The 22,624-nt window shown below is 43.9% G+C and overlaps 1 protein-coding gene and 7 pseudogenes across 1 annotated transcript in view; all 8 read right to left on the bottom strand.

Annotated features, from left to right (window-relative positions):
- Positions 1-2,332, bottom strand: part of LOC149433961 (uncharacterized) — a 119,279-nt gene extending 116,947 nt beyond the window's left edge. The window contains exon 1 of the mRNA XM_089664253.1: positions 1,997-2,332. Coding sequence (XP_089520379.1) covers positions 1,997-2,332 — 336 coding nt within the window. The remainder of the gene's footprint in view (positions 1-1,996) is intronic.
- LOC149433962 (caM kinase-like vesicle-associated protein pseudogene) lies at positions 357-1,829 on the bottom strand (annotated as a pseudogene).
- A 14-nt stretch (positions 2,333-2,346) lies between the features above and the next one.
- LOC149433960 (caM kinase-like vesicle-associated protein pseudogene) lies at positions 2,347-3,474 on the bottom strand (annotated as a pseudogene).
- Positions 3,475-4,508: 1,034 nt separating this feature from the next.
- Positions 4,509-5,433, bottom strand: LOC149433959 (caM kinase-like vesicle-associated protein pseudogene; annotated as a pseudogene).
- Positions 5,434-9,029: 3,596 nt separating this feature from the next.
- Positions 9,030-10,602, bottom strand: LOC149433958 (caM kinase-like vesicle-associated protein pseudogene; annotated as a pseudogene).
- Positions 10,603-11,859: 1,257 nt separating this feature from the next.
- LOC149433957 (caM kinase-like vesicle-associated protein pseudogene) lies at positions 11,860-12,709 on the bottom strand (annotated as a pseudogene).
- A 3,679-nt stretch (positions 12,710-16,388) lies between these two features.
- LOC149433956 (caM kinase-like vesicle-associated protein) lies at positions 16,389-18,005 on the bottom strand (annotated as a pseudogene).
- A 1,109-nt stretch (positions 18,006-19,114) lies between these two features.
- On the bottom strand, positions 19,115-21,227 carry LOC149433955 (caM kinase-like vesicle-associated protein pseudogene; annotated as a pseudogene).
- Positions 21,228-22,624: the final 1,397 nt, after the last annotated feature.

The following is a 22,624-nucleotide window of genomic DNA, read 5'->3' as shown; positions in this document are numbered from 1 at the left end:
ATGACGGTATGATCTGCGGTGAATAGGGTTATAGCACTGGATGAGGACCAGCTTAACCGCCGTCAGGGGAGGGGCTGAGCTGGGATGGCGTTTCTTCAGCTGGGGTGTTAGCAGGTGGTGGCACTTCATTATGGTGGTCACCCCCACAGCTTTCTTCCATTTTTAGCTTTCGTGAAGTTATTCTCAAGCTGCGCACACTCCGCTCTTGATTTTATCGGATGCCGCGTTCCCTGAAATCCATTCATGGCTAATGGTGTCCACTGCTGTCACCCTCTGGTCCTGGTCCACCTCCATCAGATGGGACACCAAATCTTTTGGCTGCTAGAGAAATCTCATCCCAATATTTAGTCAAACTCCTAATCGCCATGTAGAATCTTCAGGAACAGGTTCTTGTCATAAATTTCGTAATCTTCCTCATCCATTGAGCTGGCCCAAGTCATATATTTGTTGCTGGCTTCTGTGGGTCTTGGACTCTGTTTTGGTGCCCTTAGGCTCTTCAACATGGTGGTCACCCCCGTAGCTTTCTCCCATTTGGCTTTTGTGAAGTTCTCAATCTGCGCACACATTTCATCCTTTAAGTTTTCATCGGATGCAGCGTTCCCTGAAATCCATTCATGTCTAATGGCATCTGCTACCATCACCCTCTGGTCCACCTCCATCAGACGGGACACCAAATCTTTGGCTGCTAGAGAAATATCATCCCGATATTGAGAGTCAAACTCGTAATCTCCATGTAGAATCTTCCGGAACATGTTCTTGTCATAATTTTCGTAATCTTCCTCCTCCATCTTATTGTAGAATGGAGAGTTCCCAGAGAGTATGTACAAAATAATTCTGATGGCCCTGCATTCCACAGGCCGGCCATATCGCTGGAGTGCAACTACCTCTGGGCCAGGTACTCTGGTGTGACAAAAGGCTCTTTGATGCTGGTCTCCAATTTTAGGCAAATGAAAGTCACTGACTATTTTGGAATTCTTCAAACGGTTATAATACAAGTTCTCCATCTTGAGGTTCCTGTGCACAATACACATTGAGTGAAGACAGGCCACAGCCTCCAGGACCTGCCGCAGGACGTTACTTTTTTCCTTCTCTGAGTAATAACCCTGATCAAGGATCCAGTCAAACACTTCCTGGCCTGAAGCTAGCTATATGAAGATGAAATATCTCATTTTTTCTCAAACACATCAACCAGCTGCCAAATGTTGGGGTGCTTCACCATTTTGAGGATGCTGATCTCGTTTTTGCCCGCCTTCCGGACTTTGCGCCCATCTCTCTTCAGGAAACGTTAGGTTTAGTTTTTTCCTGATTTGTCTTTTGGCTCTGAAGACTTTGCATAATTCCTCTGCCTTGATGAGCTGGGCAAAGTCACGTTTGTCCCTGACGTCTGTGGGTTGATTGTAATCCTTTTTGTCACCTAACGTCACACATCCGAAGGCATTGCCCGCCTTAGTGTCCTGGGGTGGTGACAGGAAGAATGGCTGAGTGTGGTGCAATGCTGTGCTGCCCCTGATTGGCTGATTTATTCCGCTCACCAAGTGATCAGGGCCAATCCTGATGGTTCTCTTAACACTGGATACAAAGTAAGTTTCAATAAGTTTATAAATAAAATGTAATTTTTATATTGACCAGAAAATTACTGTGAGCATCCGATTGGCTGTGAGCATCTGAATCGTGTTCTCTGAGCAATTCACCAACTATGTCGGGCGTGAGGCACCCCTTAATTGGTTGTCATAGCTGGTAAAGGTTACTTTAACTGGAGGTCTTTTTATATGAAGCCAAGTTTGTGTTTTTTTTTTTTTTTCTTTGTATTTTTATGATGTTTACGCCATGCCTGCATGTATCAATGTTGAGATCAGCTGCAGCTTTAACCTGGAGGACAAAATTCCAAATGTGTGTTTTTTTTTTTTTATATTTTATTTATTATTATTCAGGATTTATATAGCACCAACAGTTTGCTCAGCGCTTTACAATATAAATGCCACTAGATCTCCAGAACCACTCCAGAGATTCCAGTGTTATCTCCAGACTCATTTTCTCCTTGGTCCTTTCCAATCAGTCCTCTGTTATCTTCAGAGCCCTCTCCTCCTTTGTCCTTTCCAGTCTGTCCAACATTTCCAGAACCATGTTCTTCTATGACTTCATTATTGGTACCAGGATCTGTTAGGTCACAGTCATTACTAGCGCATATGATGGGACTTTCCGTGAGAGATGCTGGCCAAGATAAAACTTGAGAGAGGCAGCACAAGGTGATGAGCAGAATGACCTTTACTCTGATGGCAAGCTGTGAGTTCAGGTAAGAAGTAATGTGGCATGGTTCTAGAGCGGGAACCATACATTCGGTCCTGTTTACTTACAACCCGTGAAACTAACACGCAATTCTGTGCATGGCTGAACTTTGCAGTTATTTTTGTTCTCCAAAGCCTCTGTACTCTCCATACGTGCCTGTCACCCTCAAGTGACTATAATGTTATTTTTCTCTTTACCTTTTTTACAGAAGTTTACCATGTTTCTATTTTTGGGTGGGTTTGATTGACAGCACATACTGTATATATTTATTGTATCAATATTATCACTTTCTATATTCATTTTTATAATAAAATAGCATTTTTTATATGTAATATTTTGTTTTTGAACTCCCTAAGACAAACGGGTCTCTACACAATATTAGGAGAGATCGCCCTGTACCCCTAACAGGCACAGGGTGACTTACACATGAGGGATATGGGGAGCTGAGACCGGTCTCCCCCACCTCTCCATGTAGATTTTTCCAGAACAGGTTCTTGCAATGACTTTCGTAATCTTGCACTTCAATCTCATCATAGAATGGAGGGTTCCCAGACAGTAGTATGTATAAAATAACTCTGATGGCCCAGCAGTTCACAGGCTAACCATATCGCTGGCCTGCGACTACCTCCTGGGGCCAGGTACTCAGGTGTGCCACAAGGCTTCTTTGAGACTTGTTTCCAATTTAGCCAAATGCAAGTCACTGATGACTATTTTGGAATTCTTTAAACGGTTATAATACAAGTTCTCCATCTTGAGGTTCCTGTGCACAATACACAGTGAGTGAAGATAGGCCACAGCTTCCAGGACCTGCCGCATGATGTTACTTGTATCCTTCTGAGTAATAACCCGAATCCAGGATCCAGTCAAACACTTCCCGGCCTGAAGCTAGCTCAAGGAAGATGAAATATTCCTTCTTTGTCTCAAACACTTTGACCAGCTGCAGAATGTTGGGGTGCTTCATCATTTTGAGGATGTTGAACTTATTTTTGGCCGCCTTCAGGACTTTGCACCCATCTCTCTTCTGGAAAAGTTTGCAGGTGTAGAGTTTTCCTGATGATTTGTCTTTGCCTTTGAAGACTTCACAGAATTCCTCAGACTTGATGAGCTTGCCCAAGTCATGTTTGTTGCTGACTTCTGTGGGATTGATTGTAATCCTTTGTCACCTAACATCACACATCCAAACGGCATTGCCCACCTTAGTGTTGTGGGGTCGGTGCTGTGCTGACCCTGATCAGCCAATTTCTCTGCTTACCCAGTGATTAGGACCGATCCTGCTTGTTCATATTTTTTATTTTTTTGGGGAGAAGCAGCATATTTGACAGAAAAGCATACACCACACATAGTAAAGGTCTGTAGATTATGTGCCCCGATTTGGAAAATAAAGGGCTCAACCAGCCTGAATCATCTGCTCCAGTCAGGGGTAAATACAGGGCTCAAGAAGAGGAAAGAAGCCAAGACATAAAGCAGATCTGTATACTCACTAGCATGGGGGACCTCTACGTATTAATTATCTGAGAAAGGAAGGAATTAGCTGGTGATGACAGGTCTGCTTTAGCGGCGGTGGTGTAGAAATGTGGAGTGGAGGATGGACATGGTGATCTTTACATTTAGTCCAGCTGTCAGAGTGGGGGGGAGGGGAATGATCTAACAGTGCAGTAGATCTCTATTAACTAAAAGGTTAGAGTCATGCTTGACCGTAGTGGTGGAAGGGTTAATGGAGCGATGGGAGGTCAGTGCTGCGATTCACTCTAACGGGATGGTAGTGGCATGTCTGCTGCACCATCTGCTGCTGACCCATCTGGTGGAGGAAAATGTTAATGACATGATGGCAGAGTGGCCCATCGTGGTGGAGGGAGAGGAAGGGTTAATGACGGTATGATCTGCGGTGAATAGGGTTATAGCACTGGATGAGGACCAGCTTAACCGCCGTCAGGGGAGGGGCTGAGCTGGGATGGTGTTTCTTCAGCTGGGGTGTTAGCAGGTGGTGGCACTTCATTATGGTGGTCACCCCCACAGCTTTCTTCCATTTTTAGCTTTCGTGAAGTTATTCTCAAGCTGCGCACACACTCCGCCCTTGATGTTTTTATCGGATGCCGCATTCCCTAAAATCCATTCATGGCTAATGGTGTCCACTGCTGTCACCCTCTGGTCCACCTCCATCAGATTGGACACCAAATCTTTTGGCTACTAGAGAAATCTCATCCCAATATTTAGTCAAACTCCTAATCGCCATGTAGAATCTTCAGGAACAGGTTCTTGTCATAAATTTCGTAATCTTCCTCATCCGTTGAGCTGGCCCAAGTCATATATTTGTTGCTGGCTTCTATGGGTCTTGGACTCTGTTTTGGTGCCCTCAGGCTCTTCAACATGGTGGTCACCCCCACAGCTTTCTCCCATTTGGCTTTTGTGAAGTTCTCAATCTGTGCACACATTTCATCCTTTAAGTTTTCATCGGATGCAGCGTTCCCTGAAATCCATTCATGTCTAATGGCATCTGCCACCATCACCCTCTGGTCCACCTCCATCAGACGGGACACCAAATCTTTAGCTGCTAGAGAAATATCATCCCGATATTGAGAGTCACTCGTAACCGCCTTGTAGAATCTTCCGGAACATGTTCTTGTCATAATTTTCATAATCTTGCTCCTCCATCTCATTGTAGAATGGAGAGTTCCCAGAGAGTATGTACAAAATAACTCCGATGGCCCTGCATTCCACAGGCCGACCATATCGCTGGAGTGCGACTACCTCTGGGCCAGGTACTCAGGTGTGAAAAAAGGCTCTTTGATGCTTGTCTCCAATTTTAGCCAAATGAAAGTCACTGACTATTTTGGAATTCTTCAAATGGTTATACAAGTTCCCTAACTGGAGGTTCCTGTGCACAATACACAGTGAGTGAAGATAGGCCACAGCCTCCAGGACCTGCCGCATGACGTTACTTTTTTCCTTCTCTGAGTAATAACCCTGATCAAGGATCCAGTCAAACACTTCCTGGCCTGAAGCTAGCTATATGAAGATGAAATATCTCATTTTTGTCTCAAACACATCAACCAGCTGCCGAATGTTGGGGTGCTTCACCATTTTGAGGATGCTGATCTCATTTTTGCCCGCCTTCCGAACTTTGCGCCCATCTCTCTTCAGGAAACGTTAGGTTTAGTTTTTTCCTGATGATTTGTCTTTTGGCTCTGAAGACTAATGTGTGTGTTTTTTTTATTTTTTTTTAATCATTATTATTATTCAGGATTTATATAGCACCAACAGTTTGCTCGGCGCTTTTACAATATAAATGCCACTAGATCTCCAGAACCACTCCAGAGAGTCCAGTGTTATCTCCAGACTCATTTTCTCCTTGGTCCTTTCCAATCAGTCCTGTGTCATCTCCAGAGCTCTCTCCTCCTTGGACCTTTTTTCCAGTCTGTCCAACATTTCCAGAACCATGTTCTTCTATGACTTCGTTATTGGTACCAGGATCTGTTAGGGTCACAGTCATTACTAGCGCATATGATGGGACTTTCCGTGAGAGATGCTGGCCAAGCTAAAACTTGAGAGAGGCAACACAAGGTGATGAGCAGAATGACCTTTACTCTGATGGCAAGCTGTGAGTTCAGGTAAGAAGTAATGTGGCATGGTTCTAGAGCGGGAACCATACATTCGGTCCTGTTTGCTTACAACCCATGAAACTAACACGCAATTCTGTGCATGGCTGAACTTTGCAGTTCTTTTTGTTCTCCAAAGCCTCTGTACTCTCCATACGTGCCTGTCACCCTCAAATGACTAAAATGTTATCTTTCTCTTTACCTTTTTATAGGAGTTTACTATGTTTCTATTTTCGGGTGGGTTTGATTGACAGCACATACTGTATATATTTATTGAATCAATATCACTTTCTATATTAATTTTTATAATAAAATAGCATTTTTTATATGTAATATTTTTTTTTTTACTCCCTAAGACAAACGGGTGTCTACACAATATTAGGAGAGATCACCCTGTACCCCTAACAGGCACAGGGTGACTTACACATGAGGGATATGGGGAGCTGAGACGGGTCTCCCCACCTCTCCAAAGTGAGCTGGGTTCCATGTGACTCCCGTCACAAACAGGAACGCAAATTAGAAGTGTTTACTGGTAATCTGATCAGCGGTGATTTATCGCTGCTTCACAAACGGACACCTCTATGGAAAAATACCGAAGGTTTCTCTGTGGCAGCCTTTGAATTCTCTACCACAGAGTCTCACAGGAGGGATCCTTTCAAGGATCCACACGCAGAGCCCTACAGTAGAACCCCAACACTTGAATTTAAAATGGAGGGGTACACTATGATCAATATTAGATTCCTCGATCGGTCTTCTGTGTTTACCAAAACAGTCCCTAACAGTGCGTATAGTCCAACCCACATAGAACCCCCTAGGGACCCGTGAGACAGATGACGTCATCTGAGAAACAAGAATAGAATTCTCAATCGGGTAAAGGTTTCCAGTACTATTTTGGAAATGCTTTTTATCTGGGATTCACACATGGGCTCATCTTACACTGGGTTTTCTCACACTGGTACATTGCATTTTAAGTGGCAGAAAGTTGCCAAAAAATGACAAGTGGACTTTTGATAATGTAAGCTAGTGGGGGGCTATGCTGTTAGTATTGGGAGCTGTTCTCAGACAAGCTAAGGTTTCATAAGGAAGGACCAATCCTGATTTGGGATCTTTTTTGTAGCATGCTCCTGTGGCATAAAAATTTATACTCTCCCTGTAATGTGAAATACTGGGTGTTGAATTTAATGTCAAACCTATCCAAATGATCTGATTTGGAACTCTTATGGAGTATGGAAGACTAATCTTCATAAACCTGTTGAATTAGATGAGGTAAAAGCCTTTTTCTAATCACCTGCCTCTCAAAATAAGCCCCTGAGAGGAATTGCCTTCATCCAAGGTACAGTTTTTAGAGTCTAGTAATTGGCTTTTTGGGAACATTCTTTATCTAAGCTGGATAGAGGCAACTATGATGGTACAGGTATGAATTACCTGATGTAGGCTTGAAGCAAATTTTGGAGATAAAACCTTCTTTGGATCTAAAAATACCAAAGAAGTTGAGCTGGACATGTGTGAAAAAGAGGCCCACTTCATTGTCTTTAGAATACTCTACAAAGAAACTGGAGGAGAGCCATTCTTTAGGATGATTATCGTATTTTTCGCTCCATAAGACGCACCTAGATTTTTCAGGAGTTGAACAAGAAAAACAAAATTCTTATCCAATGGACTGCAGACACAGTACAGGAGATGACCAGAAGGGGGGCGGGTCCCCGAATTTGACAGGTACCTTCTCCTACTTCCGTGGCGTTGTCCTACTCCCCTCCCTCCCTGTAGTCTTGTGGGACATGTGACCGGTTTCACAAGACTAAAGGACCATTCACACAGAGGAGCGGGCTCTTTTGCACAGAGCAGAGCGGCCAACCCGGTATTCTAAAACATCAGTAGCGGGAATACCGGGCCAGCCGCTCCATAAGAAACAGACATTTTCCCCTATTTTTGGGGTGAAGAGAGAGGTCATCTTATGGAGCGAAAAATACGGTTTGTCTATGTATTGGCCATAAACTATATGGGCAGCAAAAGGTTTGTTTCTCCAGATACGGAGCTCCTTCCACCAGCCCATGAGTAAGGTTGGTGTAACGGTGCAAAAGACTCACCATTGGTGGTATCCCGTATCTGGGGAACTAGTTATGCTCTAGGGAAAATTTTATTGCCTTCCATGATGAACTGGACCTTGGAATGATCAAGATAGGTTTCATGGACCAAAAAGTGACCAAGGGCGGTGATGCCAACCTCATGTGGTATGGTTGTATATAAAGAATTTTATATCCAAGAAACTCAATACATTGTGATAACCCATGGGCGATACTATCCATGGAGGCCCTAATTGGCCTTCCTGGAGGAAAAAAAGAATTTTGTATGCTTTTGGAAGATGGTACCTCAGTGTCTAATAGACTTTTGAGCTCCCTGTTAGTATTTGCTCAAGGGGTCCTTTTGTTGAGTTTGAGATAATTGACTTTCAGAAAGAAGCTGGTAGGCTTCAGAGATGTAATAAGATCCGTCTTGCAGAACAACCAGCCTGAATCATCTGCCCCAGGCAGTGGTAAATGCAGAGTTCAAGAAGAGTAAAGAAGCCTGCCCGTGTATATACAGTACAAGAGATTCCTCCCAGCCGTAAAGTGGACCTGTATACTCACTAGTAAGGGGGACCTCTACTTAATTATCTTAGAAAGGAAGGGGTGGCCAGAAAACACTATCCAAGGCTCTCTTTAGAAAAGTTTCTGCAGGAAATATTTAGGTCATTTTTAGAAGCACAGAAAAGGATTAGCTGGTGATGAGGTCCTCTTTAGCGGTGGTGGTGCAGAAAGATGGAATGGAGTCATGAAGTGTAAGATGTATATGGTGGAGATCTTTATATTTTAGTCCAACAGCTATCAGGAGAATGAGGGGGAGAAATGCTATAACAGTGCAGTAGATCTCTAGCAACTAAAGAGTAATGCTTGGCCGTAGCCGTGGAAGGGTTAATGGGGCGATGGAAGTCAGCACTGCAATTCTCTAATGGGACGGTAGTAGCATCTCTGCTCCATCTGCTGCTGACCCATCTGGTGAAGGAAAATGTTAATGACATGATGGCAGAGAGGCCCGTCATGGTGGAGGGAGAAGGGTTAATGACGATATGCTCTGCAGTGAATAGGGTTATGGTCGTTAATCTGGTCCTCATCCAGTTCCGTCAGTGGAGGGGCTGAGCAGGGATTGTGTTTCTTCATCTGAGGTGCTGGCAGTTGACTGTGCGGGGGTAGTCCAGGCCTGGCGTCTGCTCACTGTCCATGGATGGAGAAAGGGTCTTGTACTTGGTCTGTTCTGGTTACCTCAGGCACTTCATCATGTGGTCACCCACACAGCTTTCTTTCATTTTGGCTTTCACAAAGTTCTTCTCAATCTGCGCACACATTTCGTCCTTTGTTTTTTTTCTCGGATGCTCATTCCCTGAAATCCATTCATGACTAATGGCGTCCGCCACTGTCGTCCTCTGGTCCACCTCCATCAGATGTGACGCCAAATATTTGGCAGCTAGAGAAATATCATCCTACTATGGAGAGTCAAACTCATAATCACCATGTAGATTTTTCCAGAACAGGTTCTTGCAATGACTTTCGTAATCTTGCACCTCCATCTCATCGTAGAACGGAGGGTTCCCAGAGAGTAGTATGTATAAAATAACTCTGATGGCCCAGCAGTTCACAGGCCAACCATATCGCTGGCCTGCGACTACCTCTGGGGCCAGGTACTCAGGTGTGCCACAAGACTCTTTATTCTGACTCAGATTGTTGTGATAGCGATTTATCCCTTGTGAGACCTCTCTGCCTAGCCTGTATAAGCAGATATAATCACTGTGGACAATCCTTATCCGATAGCTGAACTCACCAATACTGTGTTCATCCAGAAGTTGCTTTATTCTGTACATGTGACAACAGGATACAGCAGAATGAATGGTTTCCAGTATTATGCGGTCAAAAGATGATACTTTCTGTAGCGTACTATGCAGAATACATGTGTCCCTGTTACATGTGGACTGTTAGATGCCTCCATGACACAGGAAGTGATGTACTCAAGAAGAAGGGAGGAGCTTCATATACAAAGGAACTGTCATAGATCACAGGGAGGCAACATGAAAAACAAGTGCATTACCAAATAAGGCCACTGATGGCAGCATATAACTATAGAAATATCCATAGGAAATGGTACAAAGAATAAACTATATGAATTCTCGTACATTAACATAAATATTAAGTGTGTAACAGCATACTCTTTCATGAGGCTTGTCTCCAATTTAGCCAAATGCAAGTCACTGATGACTATTTTGGAATTCTTTAAATGGTTATAATAAAAGTTCTCCATCTTGAGGTTCCTGTGCACAATACACAGTGAGTGAAGATAGGCCACAGCCTCCAGGACCTGCCGCATGACGTTACTTGTATCCTTCTGAGTAATAACCCTGATCCAGGATCCAGTCAAACACTTCGCGGCCTGAAGCTAGCTCCAGGAAGATGAAATATTCCTTTTTTGTCTCAAACACTTTGACCAGCTGCAGAATGTTGGGGTGCTTCATCATTTTGAGGATGTTGATCATATTTTTGGCCACCTTCCGGACTTTGCACCCATCTCTCTTCTGAAAAAGTTTGCAGGTGTAGAGTTATCCTGATGATTTGTCTTTGGCTTTGAAGACTTCGCAGAATTCCTCAGACTTGATGAGCTGGACCAAGTCATGTTTGTCGCTGACTTCTGTGGGTTGATTGGATGTGTGGTGTTAGGTGACAAAGGATTACAAATGGCATTGCCCACCTTAGTGTTGTGGGGTCGGTGCTGGGCTGACCCTGATCAGCCAATTTCTCCGCTTACCCAGTGATCAGGACTGATCCTGCTTATTCATATTTTTTTTTTTTTTTTTTTTGGGAGAAGCAAGTTTTTTTTATTGACAGAAAAGCATACAACACACACGGTAAAGGTCTGTAGATTATGTGCCCCGATTTGGAAAATAAAGGGGTCAACCAGCCTGAATCATCTGCCCCAGTCAGGGGTAAATACAGGGTTCAAGAAGAGGAAAGAAGCCAAGACATAAAGCAGATCTGTATACTCACTAGTAAGGGGGACCTCTACTTATTAATTATCTGAGAAAGGAAGGAGGTGTTACTGGGGGTGGCCAGAAAGAAGACAATCCAAAGTTTCTGCAGGAAATATTTAGGTAGTTTTTAGAAGCACAGAAAAGCATTAGCTGGTTATGACAGGTCTGCTTTAGCGGCGGTGGTGGTGTAGAAATGTGGAGTGGAGGATGGACATGGTGGTGTTCTTTACATTTAGTCCAGCTGTCAGGAGAATGGGGGGAGGGGATTGATCTAACAGTGCAGTAGATCTCTAGTAACTAAAGGGTTAAAGAGTCATGCTTGACTGTAGTGGTGGAAGGGTTAATGGAGCGATGGGAGGTCAGTGCTGCGATTCACTCTAACGGGATGGTAGTGGTATGTCTGCTCCACCATCTGCTGCTGACCCATCTGGTGGAGGAAAATGTTAATGACATGATGGCAGAGTGGCCCATCGTGATGGAGGGAGAGGAAGGGTTAATGACGGTATGATCTGCGGTGAATAGGGTTATAGCACTGGATGAGGACCAGCTTAACCGCCGTCAGGGGAGGGGCTGGGATGGCGTTTCTTCAGCTGGGGTGTTAGCAGGTGGTGGCACTTCATTATGGTGGTCACCCCCACAGCTTTCTTCCATTTTTAGCTTTCGTGAAGTTATTCTCAAGCTGCGCACACTCCGCCCTTGATGTTTTTATCGGATGCCGCATTCCCTAAAATCCATTCATGGCTAATGGTGTCCACTGCTGTCACCCTCTGGTCCTGGTCCACCTCCATCAGATGGGACACCAAATCTTTTGGCTGCTAGAGAAATCTCATCCCAATATTTAGTCTCCTCCTAATCGCCATGTAGAATCTTCAGGAACAGGTTCTTGTCATAAATTTCGTAATCCTCCTCATCCATTGAGCTGGCTCAAGTCATATATTTGTTGCTGGCTTCTGTGGGTCTTGGACTCTGTTTTGGTGCCCTCAGGCTCTTCAACATGGTGGTCACCCCCACAGCTTTCTCCCATTTGGCTTTTGTGAAGTTCTCAATCTGCGCACACATTTCATCCTTTAAGTTTTCATCGGATGCAGCGTTCCCTGAAATCCATTCATGTCTAATGGCATCTGCCACCACCACCCTCTGGTCCACCTCCATCAGACGGGACACCAAATCTTTGGCTGCTAGAGAAATATCATCCCGATATTGAGAGTCAAACTCGTAATCGCCATGTAGAATCTTCCGGAAACAGGTTCTTGTCATTTTCGTAATCTTGCTCCTCCATCTCATTGTAGAATGGAGAGTTCCCAGAGAGTAGTATGTACAAATTAACTCCGATGGCCCTGCATTCCACAGGCCGACCATATCGCTGGAGTGCGACTACCTCTGGGCCAGGTACTCAGGTGTGAAAAAAGGCTCTTTGATGCTTGTCTCCAATTTTAGCCAAATGAAAGTCACTGACTATTTTGGAATTCTTCAAATGGTTATACAAGTTCCCTAACTGGAAGTTCCTGTGCACAATACACAGTGAGTGAAGACAGGCCACAGCCTCCAGGACCTGCCGCATGACGTTACTTTTTTCCTTTTCTGAGTAATAACCCTGATCAAGGATCCAGTCAAACACTTCCTGGCCTGAAGCTAGCTATATGAAGATGAAATATCTCATTTTTGTCTCAAACACAACCAGCTGCCGAATGTTGGGGTGCTTCACCATTTTGAGGATGCGGATCTCATTTTTGCCCGCCTTCCGAACTTTGCGCCCATCTCTCTTCAGGAAACGTTAGGTTTAGTTTTTTCCTGATGATTTGTCTTTTGGCTCTGAAGACTAATGTGTGTGTTTGTTTGTTTTTTTTTTTTTTTAATCACTATTATTATTCAGGATTTATATAGCACCAACAGTTTGCTCGGCGCTTTTACAATATAAATGCCACTAGATCTCCAGAACCACTCCAGAGAGTCCAGTGTTATCTCCAGACTCATTTTCTCCTTGGTCCTTTCCAATCAGTCCTGTGTCATCGCCAGAGCTCTCTCCTCCTTGGTCCTTTTTTCCAGTCTGTCCAACATTTCCAGAACCATGTTCTTCTATGACTTCATTATTGGTACCAGGATCTGTTAGGGTCACAGTCATTACTAGCGCATATGATGGGACTTTCCGTGAGAGATGCTGGCCAAGCTAAAACTTGAGAGAGGCAACACAAGGTGATGAGCAGAATGACCTTTACTCTGATGGCAAGCTGTGAGTTCAGGTAAGAAGTAATGTGGCATGGTTCTAGAGCGGGAACCATACATTCGGTCCTGTTTGCTTACAACCCATGAAACTAACACGCAATTCTGTGCATGGCTGAACTTTGCAGTTTTTTGTTCTCCAAAGCCTCTGTACTCTCCATACGTGCCTGTCGCCCTCAAGTGACTAAAATGTTATCTTTCTCTTTACCTTTTTATAGGAGTTTGCCATGTTTCTATTTTCGGGTGGGTTTGATTGACAGCACATACTGTATATATTTATTGAATCACTATCATTCTATATTCATTTTTATAATAAAATAGCATTTTTTATATTTAATATTTTGTTTTTTACTCCCTAAGACAAACGGGTGTCTACACAATATTAGGAGAGATCACCCTGTACCCCTAACAGGCACAGGGTGACTTACACATGAGGGATATGGGGAGCTGAGACTGGTCTCCCCACCTCTCCAAAGTGAGCTGGGTTCCATGTGACTCCCGTCACAAACGGGAACGCAAATTAGAAGTGTTTACTGGTAATATGATCAGCGGTGATTTATCGCTGCTTCACAAATGGACACCTGTATGGAAAAATACCGAAGGTTTCTCTGTGGCAGCCTTTGAATTCTCTACCACAGAGTCTCACAGGAGGGATCTTTTCAAGGATCCACACGCAGAGCCCTACAGTAGAACCCCGACGTTTGAATTTAAAATGGAGAGGTACACTATGATCAATATTAGATTCCTCGATCAGTCTTCTGTGTTTACCAACACAGTCCCTAACAGTGCGTATAGTACAACCCACATAGAACCCCCTAGGGACCCGTGAGACAGATGACATCATCTGAGAAACAAGAATAGGAGAATTCTCAATCGGGTAAAGGTTTCCAGTACTATTTTGGAAATGCTTTTTATCTGGGATTCACACATGGGCACATCTTACACTGAGTTTTCTCACACTGGTATATTGCATTTTAAGTGGCAGAAAGTTGCCAAAAAATGACAAGTGGACTTTCTTGAAAATGTAAGCTAGCGGGGGGCTGTGCTGTTAGTATTGGGAGCTCTTCTCAGACAAGCTAAGGTTTCATAAGGAAGGAATGGTCCTGATTTGGGATCTTTTTTGTAGCATGCTCCTGTGGCATAAAAATGTATACTCTCCCTGTAATGTGAAATACTGGGTGTTGAATTTAATGTCAAACCTATCCAAATGATCTGATTTGGAACTCTTGGTGTATGGAAGACTAATCTTCATAAGCCTGTTGCATTAGATGGGGGTAAAAGCCTTTTCCTAATCACCTGCCTCTCAAAATAAGCCCCTGAGAGGAATTGTCTTCATCCAAGGTACAGTTTTTACAGAATCTAGTGAATTGGCCTTTTGGGAACATTCTTTATCCAAGCTGGATAGAGGCAACTATGATGGTACAGGTATGAATTACCTGATGTAGGCTTCAAGCGAATTTTGGAGATAATCGAACCTTTTGGATGTAAAAATACCAAAGTTGAGCTGGACATGTGTGAAAGAGGCCCACTTCATTGTCTTTAGAATACTCTACAAAGAAACTGGAGGAGAGCCATTCTTTAGGATGATTATCGTATTTTTCGCTCCTTAAGACGCACCTAGATTTTTCAGGAGTTAAACAAGAAAAACAAAATTCTGATCCAATGGACTGCAGACACAGTACAGGAGATGACCAGAAGGGGGGCGGGTCCCCGAATTTGACAGGTACCTTCTCCTACTTCCGTGGCGTTGTCCTACTCCCCTCCCTCCATGTAGTCTTGTGGGACATGTGACCGGTTTCACAAGACTAAAGGACCATTCACAAAGAGCAGCGCTTCTCGCACCTGGCTGTGAAGTCGCAAGCTTTCACAGCCTGGTGCCCACACTGAAGATGCTGGCACTGAGCAGCGGGCTCTTTTGCACAGAGCAGAGCGGCCGGCCCGGCATTCTAAAACCTCAGTAGCGGGAATACCGGGCCAGCCGCTCCATAAGAAACAGACATTTTCCCCTATTTTTGGGGTGAAGAGAGAGGTCATCTTATGGAGCGAAAAATACGTTTTGTCTATGTATTGGCCATAAAAAACTATATGGGCAGCAAAAGGTTTGTTTCTCCAGATACGGAGCTCCTTCCACCAGCCCATGAGTAAGGTTGGTGTAACGGTGCAAAAGACTCACCATTGGTGGTATCCCGTATCTGGGGAAATAGTTATGCTCTAGGGAAAATTTTATTGCCTTCCATGATGAACTGGACCTTGGAATGATCAAGATAGGTTTCATGGACCAAAAAGTGACCTAGGGCGGTGATGCCAACCTCATGTGGTATGGTTGTATATAAAGAATTGATATCCAATAAACTCAATACATTGTGATAACCCATGGGCGATACTCTCCATGGAGGCCTCAATTGGCCTTCCTGGAGGAAAAAAAGAATTTTGTATGCTTTTGGAAGATGGTACCTCAGTGTCTAATAGACTTTTGAGCTCCCTGTTAGTATTTGCTCAAGGGGTCCTTTTTGTTGAGTTTGGGATAATTGACTTTCAGAAAGAAGCTGGTATGCTTCAGAGATATAATAAGATCCGTCTTGCAGAACAACCAGCCTGAATCATCTGCCCCAGGCAGTGGTAAATGCAGAGTTCAAGAAGAGTAAAGAAGCCTGCCCGTGTATATACAGTACAAGAGATTCCTCCCAGCCGTAAAGTGGACCTGTATACTCACTAGTAAGGGGGACCTCTACTTAATTATCTTAGAAAGGAAGGAGGTGTTACTGGGGGGTGGCCAGAGAGAAGACTATCCAAGGCTCTCTTTAGAAAAGTTTCTGCAGGAAATATTTAGGTATTAACTGGTGATGACAGGTCCTCTTTAGCGGTGGTGGTGCAGAAAGATGGAATGGAGTCATGAAGTGTAGGATGAATATGGTGGAGATCTTTACATTTTAGTCCAACAACTATCAGGAGAATGAGGGGGAGGAATGCTATAACAGTGCAGTAGATCTCTAGCAACTAAAGAGAGTAATGCTTGGCCGTAGCCGTGGAAGGGTTAATGGGACGATGGAAGTCAGCGCTGCAATTCTCTAATGGGACGGTAGTGGCATCTCTGCTCTATCTGCTGCTGACCCATCTGGTGGAGGAAAATGTTAATGACATGATGGCAGAGAGGCCCGTCATGGTGGAGGGAGAGGAAGGGTTAATGACGATATGCTCTGCGGTGAATAGGGTTATGGTCGTTAATCTGCTCCTCATCCAGTTCCATCAGTGGAGGGGCTGAGCAGGGATTGTGTTTCTTCATCTGAGGTGCTGGCAGGTGACTGTGTGGGGGTAGTCCAGGCCTGGCGTCCCCTCGCTTTCCATGGCTGCAGAAAGGGTCTTGTACTCGGTCTGTTCTGGTGCTCTCAGGCACTTCATCATGGTGGTCACCCCCACAGCTTTCTTTCATTTGGCTTTCACGAAGTTCTTCTCCATCTGCGCACACATTTCGTCCTTGATGGTTTTTATTGGATGCTCATTCCCTGAAATCCATTCATGACTAATGGCGTCCGCCACTGTCGTCCTCTGGTCCACCTCCATCAGATGTGACACCAAATATTTGGCTGCTAGAGAAATATCATCCTACTATGGAGAGTCAAACTCATAATCACCATGTAGATTTTTCCAGAACAGGTTCTTGCAATGACTTTCGTAATCTTGCACCTCCATCTCATCGTAGAACGGAGGGTTCCCAGAGAGTAGTATGTATAAAATAACTCTGATGGCCCAGCAGTTCACAGGCCAACCATATCGCTGGCCTGCGACTACCTCTGGAGCCAGGTACTCAGGTGTGCCACAAGGCTCTTTATTCTGACTCAGATTGTTGTGATAGCAATTTATCCCTTGTGAGACCTCTCTGCCTAGCCTGTGTAAGCAGATATAATCACTGTGGACAATCCTTATCAGCTGAGCTCACCAATACTGTGTTCATCCAGAAGTTGCTTTATTTTGTACATGTGACAACAGGATACAGCAGAATGAATGGTTTCCAGTATTATGCGGTCAAAAGATGATACTTTCTGTAGCGTACTATGCAGAATACATGTGTCCCTGTTACATGTGGACTGTTAGCTGCCTCCATGACACAGGAAGTGCTGTACTCAAGAAGAAGGGAGGAGCTTCATATACAATGGAACTGTCATAGATCACAGGGAGGCAACATGAAAAACAAGTGCATTACCAAATAAGGCCACTGATGGCAGCATATAACTAACTATAGAAATATCCATAGGAAATGGTACAAAGAATAAACTATATGAATTCTCATGTACATTAACATAAATATTAACTGTGTAAAGCATACTCTTTGAGGCTTGTCTCCAATTTAGCCAAATGCAAGTCACCGATGACTATTTTGGAATTCTTTAAACGGTTATAATACAAGTTCTCCATCTTGAGGTTCCTGTGCACAATACACAGTGAGTGAAGATAGGCCACAGCCTCCAGGACCTGCCACATGATGTTACTTGTATCCTTCTGAGTAATAACCCTGATCCAGGATCCAGTCAAACACTTCCTGGCCTGAAGCTAGCTCCAGGAAGATGAAATATTCATTTTTTGTCTCAAACACTTTGACCAGCTGCAGAATGTTGGGGTGCTTCACCATTTTGAGGATGTTGATCTTATTTTTGGCCGCCTTCTGGACTTTGCACCCATCTCTCTTCTGGAAACGTTTGCAGGTGTAGAGTTATCCTGATGATTTGTCTTTGGCTTTGAAGACTTCACAGAATTCCTCACTTGATGAGCTGGCCCAAGTCATGTTTGTCACTGACGTCTGTGGGTTGATTGTAATCTTATTTGTCAGCTAACATCACACATCCAAACGGCATTGCCCACCTTAGTGTTGTGGGGTCGGTGCTGTGTTGACCCCGATCAGCCAATTTATCTGCTTACCCAGTGATCAGGACCGATCCTGCTTGTTCATATTATTTTTTTTTTTTTTTTTTGGGAGAAGCAGCACGTTTATTGACAGAAAAGCATACAACACACACGGTAAAGGTCTGTAGATTATGTGCCCCGATTGGAAAATAAAGGGGCAACTAGCCTGAATCATGTGCCCCAGTCAGGGGTAAATACAGGGTTCAAGAAGTGGAAAGAAGCCAAGACAAAAGCAGATCTGTATATTCACTAGTAAGGGGGACCTCTACTTATCTGAGAAAGGAAGGAGGTGTTACTGGGGGTGGCCAGAAAGAAGACAATCCAAGGCTCTTTAGAAAAGTTTCTGCAGGAAATATTTAGGTAGTTTTTAGAAGCACAGAAAAGCATTAGCTGGTGATTACAGGTCTGCTTTAGCGGCGGTGGAGGATGGACATGGTGGTGTTCTTTACATTTAGTCCAGCTGTCAGGAGAATGGGGGGGAGGGGAATGATCTAACAGTGCAGTAGATCTCTAGTAACTAAAGGGTTAAAGAGTCATGCTTGACCGTAGTGGTGGAGGGGTTAATGGAGTGATGGGAGGTCAGTGCTGCGATTCACTAACGGGATGGTAGTGGCATGTCTGCTCCACCATCTGCTGCTGACCCATCTGGTGGAGGAAAATGTTAATGACATGATGGCAAGTGGCCCATCGTGGTGGAGGTAGAGAAAGGGTTAATGACGGTATGCTTTGTGGTGAATAGGGTTATAGCACTGGATGAGGACCAGCTTAACCGCCGTCAGGGGAGGGGCTGAGCTGGGATGGCGTTTCTTCAGCTGGGGTGTTAGCAGGTGGTGGCACTTCATTATGGTGGTCACCCCCACAGCTTTCTTCCATTTTTAGCTTTCGTGAAGTTATTCTCAAGCTGCGCAAACTCCGCCCTTGATGTTTTTATCGGATGCCGCATTCCCTGAAATCCATTCATGGCTATTGGTGTCCACTGCTGTCACCCTCTGATCCTGGTCCACCTCCATCAGATGGGACACCAAATCTTTTGGCTGCTAGAGAAATCTCATCCCAATATTTAGTCAAACTTCGAATCGCCATGTAGAATCTTCAGGAACAGGTTCTTGTCATAAATTTCGTAATCTTCCTCATCCATTGAGCTGGCCCAAGTCATATATTTATTGCTGTCTTCTGTGGGTCTTGGACTCTGTTTTGGTGCCCTCAGGCTCTTCAACATGGTGGTCACCCCCACAGCTTTCTCCCATTTGGCTTTTGTGAAGTTCTCAATCTGCGCACACATTTTATCCTTTAAGTTTTCATCGGATGCAGCGTTCCCTGAAATCCATTCATGTCTAATGGCATCTGCCACCATCACCCTCTGGTCCACCTCCATCAGACGGGACACCAAATCTTTTGGCTGCTAGAGAAATATCATCCCGATATTGAGAGTCAAACTCGTAATCGCCATGTAGAATCTTCCGGAACAGGTTCTTGTCATAATTTTCGTAATCTTGCTCCTCCATCTCATTCTAGAATGGAGAGTTCCCAGAGAGTAGTATGTACAAAATTAACTCCGATGGCCCTGCATTCCACAGGCCGACCATATCGCTGGAGTGCGACTACCTCTGGGCCAGGTACTCAGGTGTGAAAAAAGGCTCTTTGATGCTTGTCTCCAATTTTAGCCAAATGAAAGTCACTGACTATTTTGAAATTCTTCAAACAGTTATAATACAAGTTCCCCAACTTGAGGTTTCTGTGCACAATACACATTGAGTGAAGACAGGCCACAGCCTCCAGGACCTGCCGCATGACGTTACTTTTTTCCTTCTCTGAGTAATAACCCTGATCAAGGATCCAGTCAAACCCTTCCTGGCCTGAAGCTAGCTATATGAAGATGAAATATCTCATTTTTGTCTCAAACACATCAACCAGCTGCCAAATGTTGGGGTGCTTCACCATTTTGAGGATGCTGATCTCATTTTTGCCCGCCTTCCGGACTTTGCGCCCATTTCTCTTCAGGAAACGTTAGGTTTAGTTTTTTCCTGATGATTTGTCTTTTGGCTCTGAAGACCTTGCATAATTCCTCTGCCTTGATGAGCTGGGCAAAGTCATGTTTGTCCCTGACGTCTGTGGGTTGATTGTAATCCTTTGTCACCTAACATCTCACACATCCAAACTGCACTGCCCGCCTTAGTGTCCTGGGGTGGTGCCAGGAAGAATGGCTGAGTGTGGTGCAATGCTGTGCTGCCCCTGATTGGCTGATTTATTCTGCTCACCAAGTGATCAGGACCAATCCTGCTGGTTCTCAACACTGGATACAAAGTAAGCTTCAATAAGTTTATAAATAAAATGTATAATTAATTTTATATTGACCAAAAAATTACTGTGAGCATCCGATTGGCTGTGAGCATCTGAATTGTGTTCTCTGAGCAATTCACCAACTATGTCGGGCGCGAGGCACCCCTTAATTGTTTGTCATAGCTGGTAAAGGTTACTTTGACTGGAGGTCTTTTTATATGAAGCCAAGTTTGTGTTGTTGTTGTTGTTTTTTTTTTTTTTTCTTTGGATTTTTATAATGTTTACGCCATGCCTGCATGTATCAATGTTGCGATCAGCTGCAGCTTTAACCTGCAGGACAAAATTCCAAATGTGTTTTTTTTTTTTTTTTTTTTTTATCATTATTCAGGATTTATATAGCACCAACAGTTTGCTGTGCGCTTTACAATATAAATGCCACTAGATCTCCAGAACCACTCCAGAAAGTCCAGTGTTATCTCCAGACTCATTTTCTCCTTGGTCCTTTCCAATCAGTCCTGTGTCATCTCCAGAGCCCTCTCCTCCTTGGTCCTTTCCAGTCTGTCCAACATTTCCAGAACCATGTTCTTCTATGACTTCATTATTGGTACCAGGATCTGTTAGGTCACAGTCATTACTAGCGCATATGATGGGACTTTCTGAGGGAGATGCTGGCCAAGCTAAAACTTGAGAGAGGCAACACAAGGTGATGAGCAGAATGACCTTCATTCTGATGGCAAGCTGTGAGTTCAGGTAAGAAGTAATGTGGCATGGTTCTAGAGCGGGAACCATACATTCGGTCCTGTTTACTTACAACCCATGAAACTAACACGCAATTCTGTGCATGGCTGAACTTTGCAGTTCTTTTTGTTCTCCAAAGCCTCTGTACTCTCCATACGTGCCTGTCACCCTCAAATGACTAAAATGTTATCTTTCTCTTTACCTTTTTATAGGAGTTTACTATGTTTCTATTTTCGGGTGGGTTTGATTGACAGCACATACTGTATATATTTATTGAATCACTACCACTTTCTATATTCCTTTTTATAATAAAATACCATTTTTTATATTTAATATTTTGTTTTTTACTCCCTAAGACTGGTGTCTACACAATATTAGGAGAGATCACCCTGTACCCCTAACAGGCACATTGTGACTTACACATGAGGGATATGGGGAGCTGAGACGGGTCTCCACACCTCTCCAAAGTGAGCTGGGTTCCATGGGCCCCCCACCCAAAGTGACTCCCGTCACAAACGGGAACGCAAAATAGAAGTGTTTACTGGTAATCTGATCAGCGGTGATTTATCGCTGCTTCACAAATGGACCTGTATGGAAAAATACTGAAGGTTTCTCTGTGGCAGCCTTTGAATTCTCTACCACAGAGTCTCACAGGAGGGATCCTTTCAAGGATCCACACGCAGAGCCCTACAGTAGAACCCCCAAGGTTTGAATTTAAAATGGAGGGGTGCACTATGATCAATATTAGATTCCTCGATCAGTCTTCTGTGTTTACCAAAACAGTCCCTAACAGTGCGTATAGTACAACCCACATAGAACCCCCTAGGGACCCGTGAGACCGTAGATGACATCATCTGAGAAACAAGAATAGGAGAATTCTCATTCGGGTAAAGGTTTCCAGTACTATTTTGGAAATGCTTTTTATCTGGGATTCAGACATGGGCACATCTTACACTGAGTTTTCCCACACTGGTACATTGCATTTGAAGTGGCAGAAAGTTGCCAAAACATGACAAGTGGACTTTCTTGATAATGTAAGCTAGCGGGGGGCTGTGCTGTTAGTATTGGGAGCTGTTCTCAGACAAGCTAAGGTTTCATAAGGTCCTGATTTGGGATATTTTTTGTAGCATGCTCCTGTGACATAAAAAGTATACTCTCCCTGTAATGTGAAATACTGGGTGTTGAATTTAATGTCAAACCTATCCAAATGACCTGATTTGGAACTCGTATGGAAGACTAATCTTCATAAACCTGTTGAATTAGATGAGGTAAAAGCCTTTTTCTAATCACTTGCCTCTCAAAATAAGCCCCTGAGAGGAATTGCCTTCATCCAAGGTACAGTTTTTACAGAATCTACTGAATTGGCCTTTTGGGAACATTCTTTATCTAAGCTGGATAGAGGATACTATGATGGTACAGGTATGAATTACCTGATGTAGGCTTGAAGCAAATTTTGGAGATAATAGAACCTTCTTTGGATCTAAAAATACCAAAGAAGTTGAGCTGGACATGTGTGCAAAAGAGGCCCAAGTCATTGTCTTTCGAGTACTCT

The sequence above is a fragment of the Staurois parvus genome, unplaced genomic scaffold (assembly GCF_062004578.1).
Source record: "Staurois parvus isolate SC_StPar_1 unplaced genomic scaffold, SC_StPar_1.0 ptg001869l, whole genome shotgun sequence".
Classification (NCBI taxonomy): Eukaryota; Metazoa; Chordata; class Amphibia; order Anura; family Ranidae; genus Staurois; species Staurois parvus.
The sequence above is the reverse complement of the archived record's forward strand: the minus strand, read 5'-3'. Positions and strand labels throughout refer to the sequence as shown.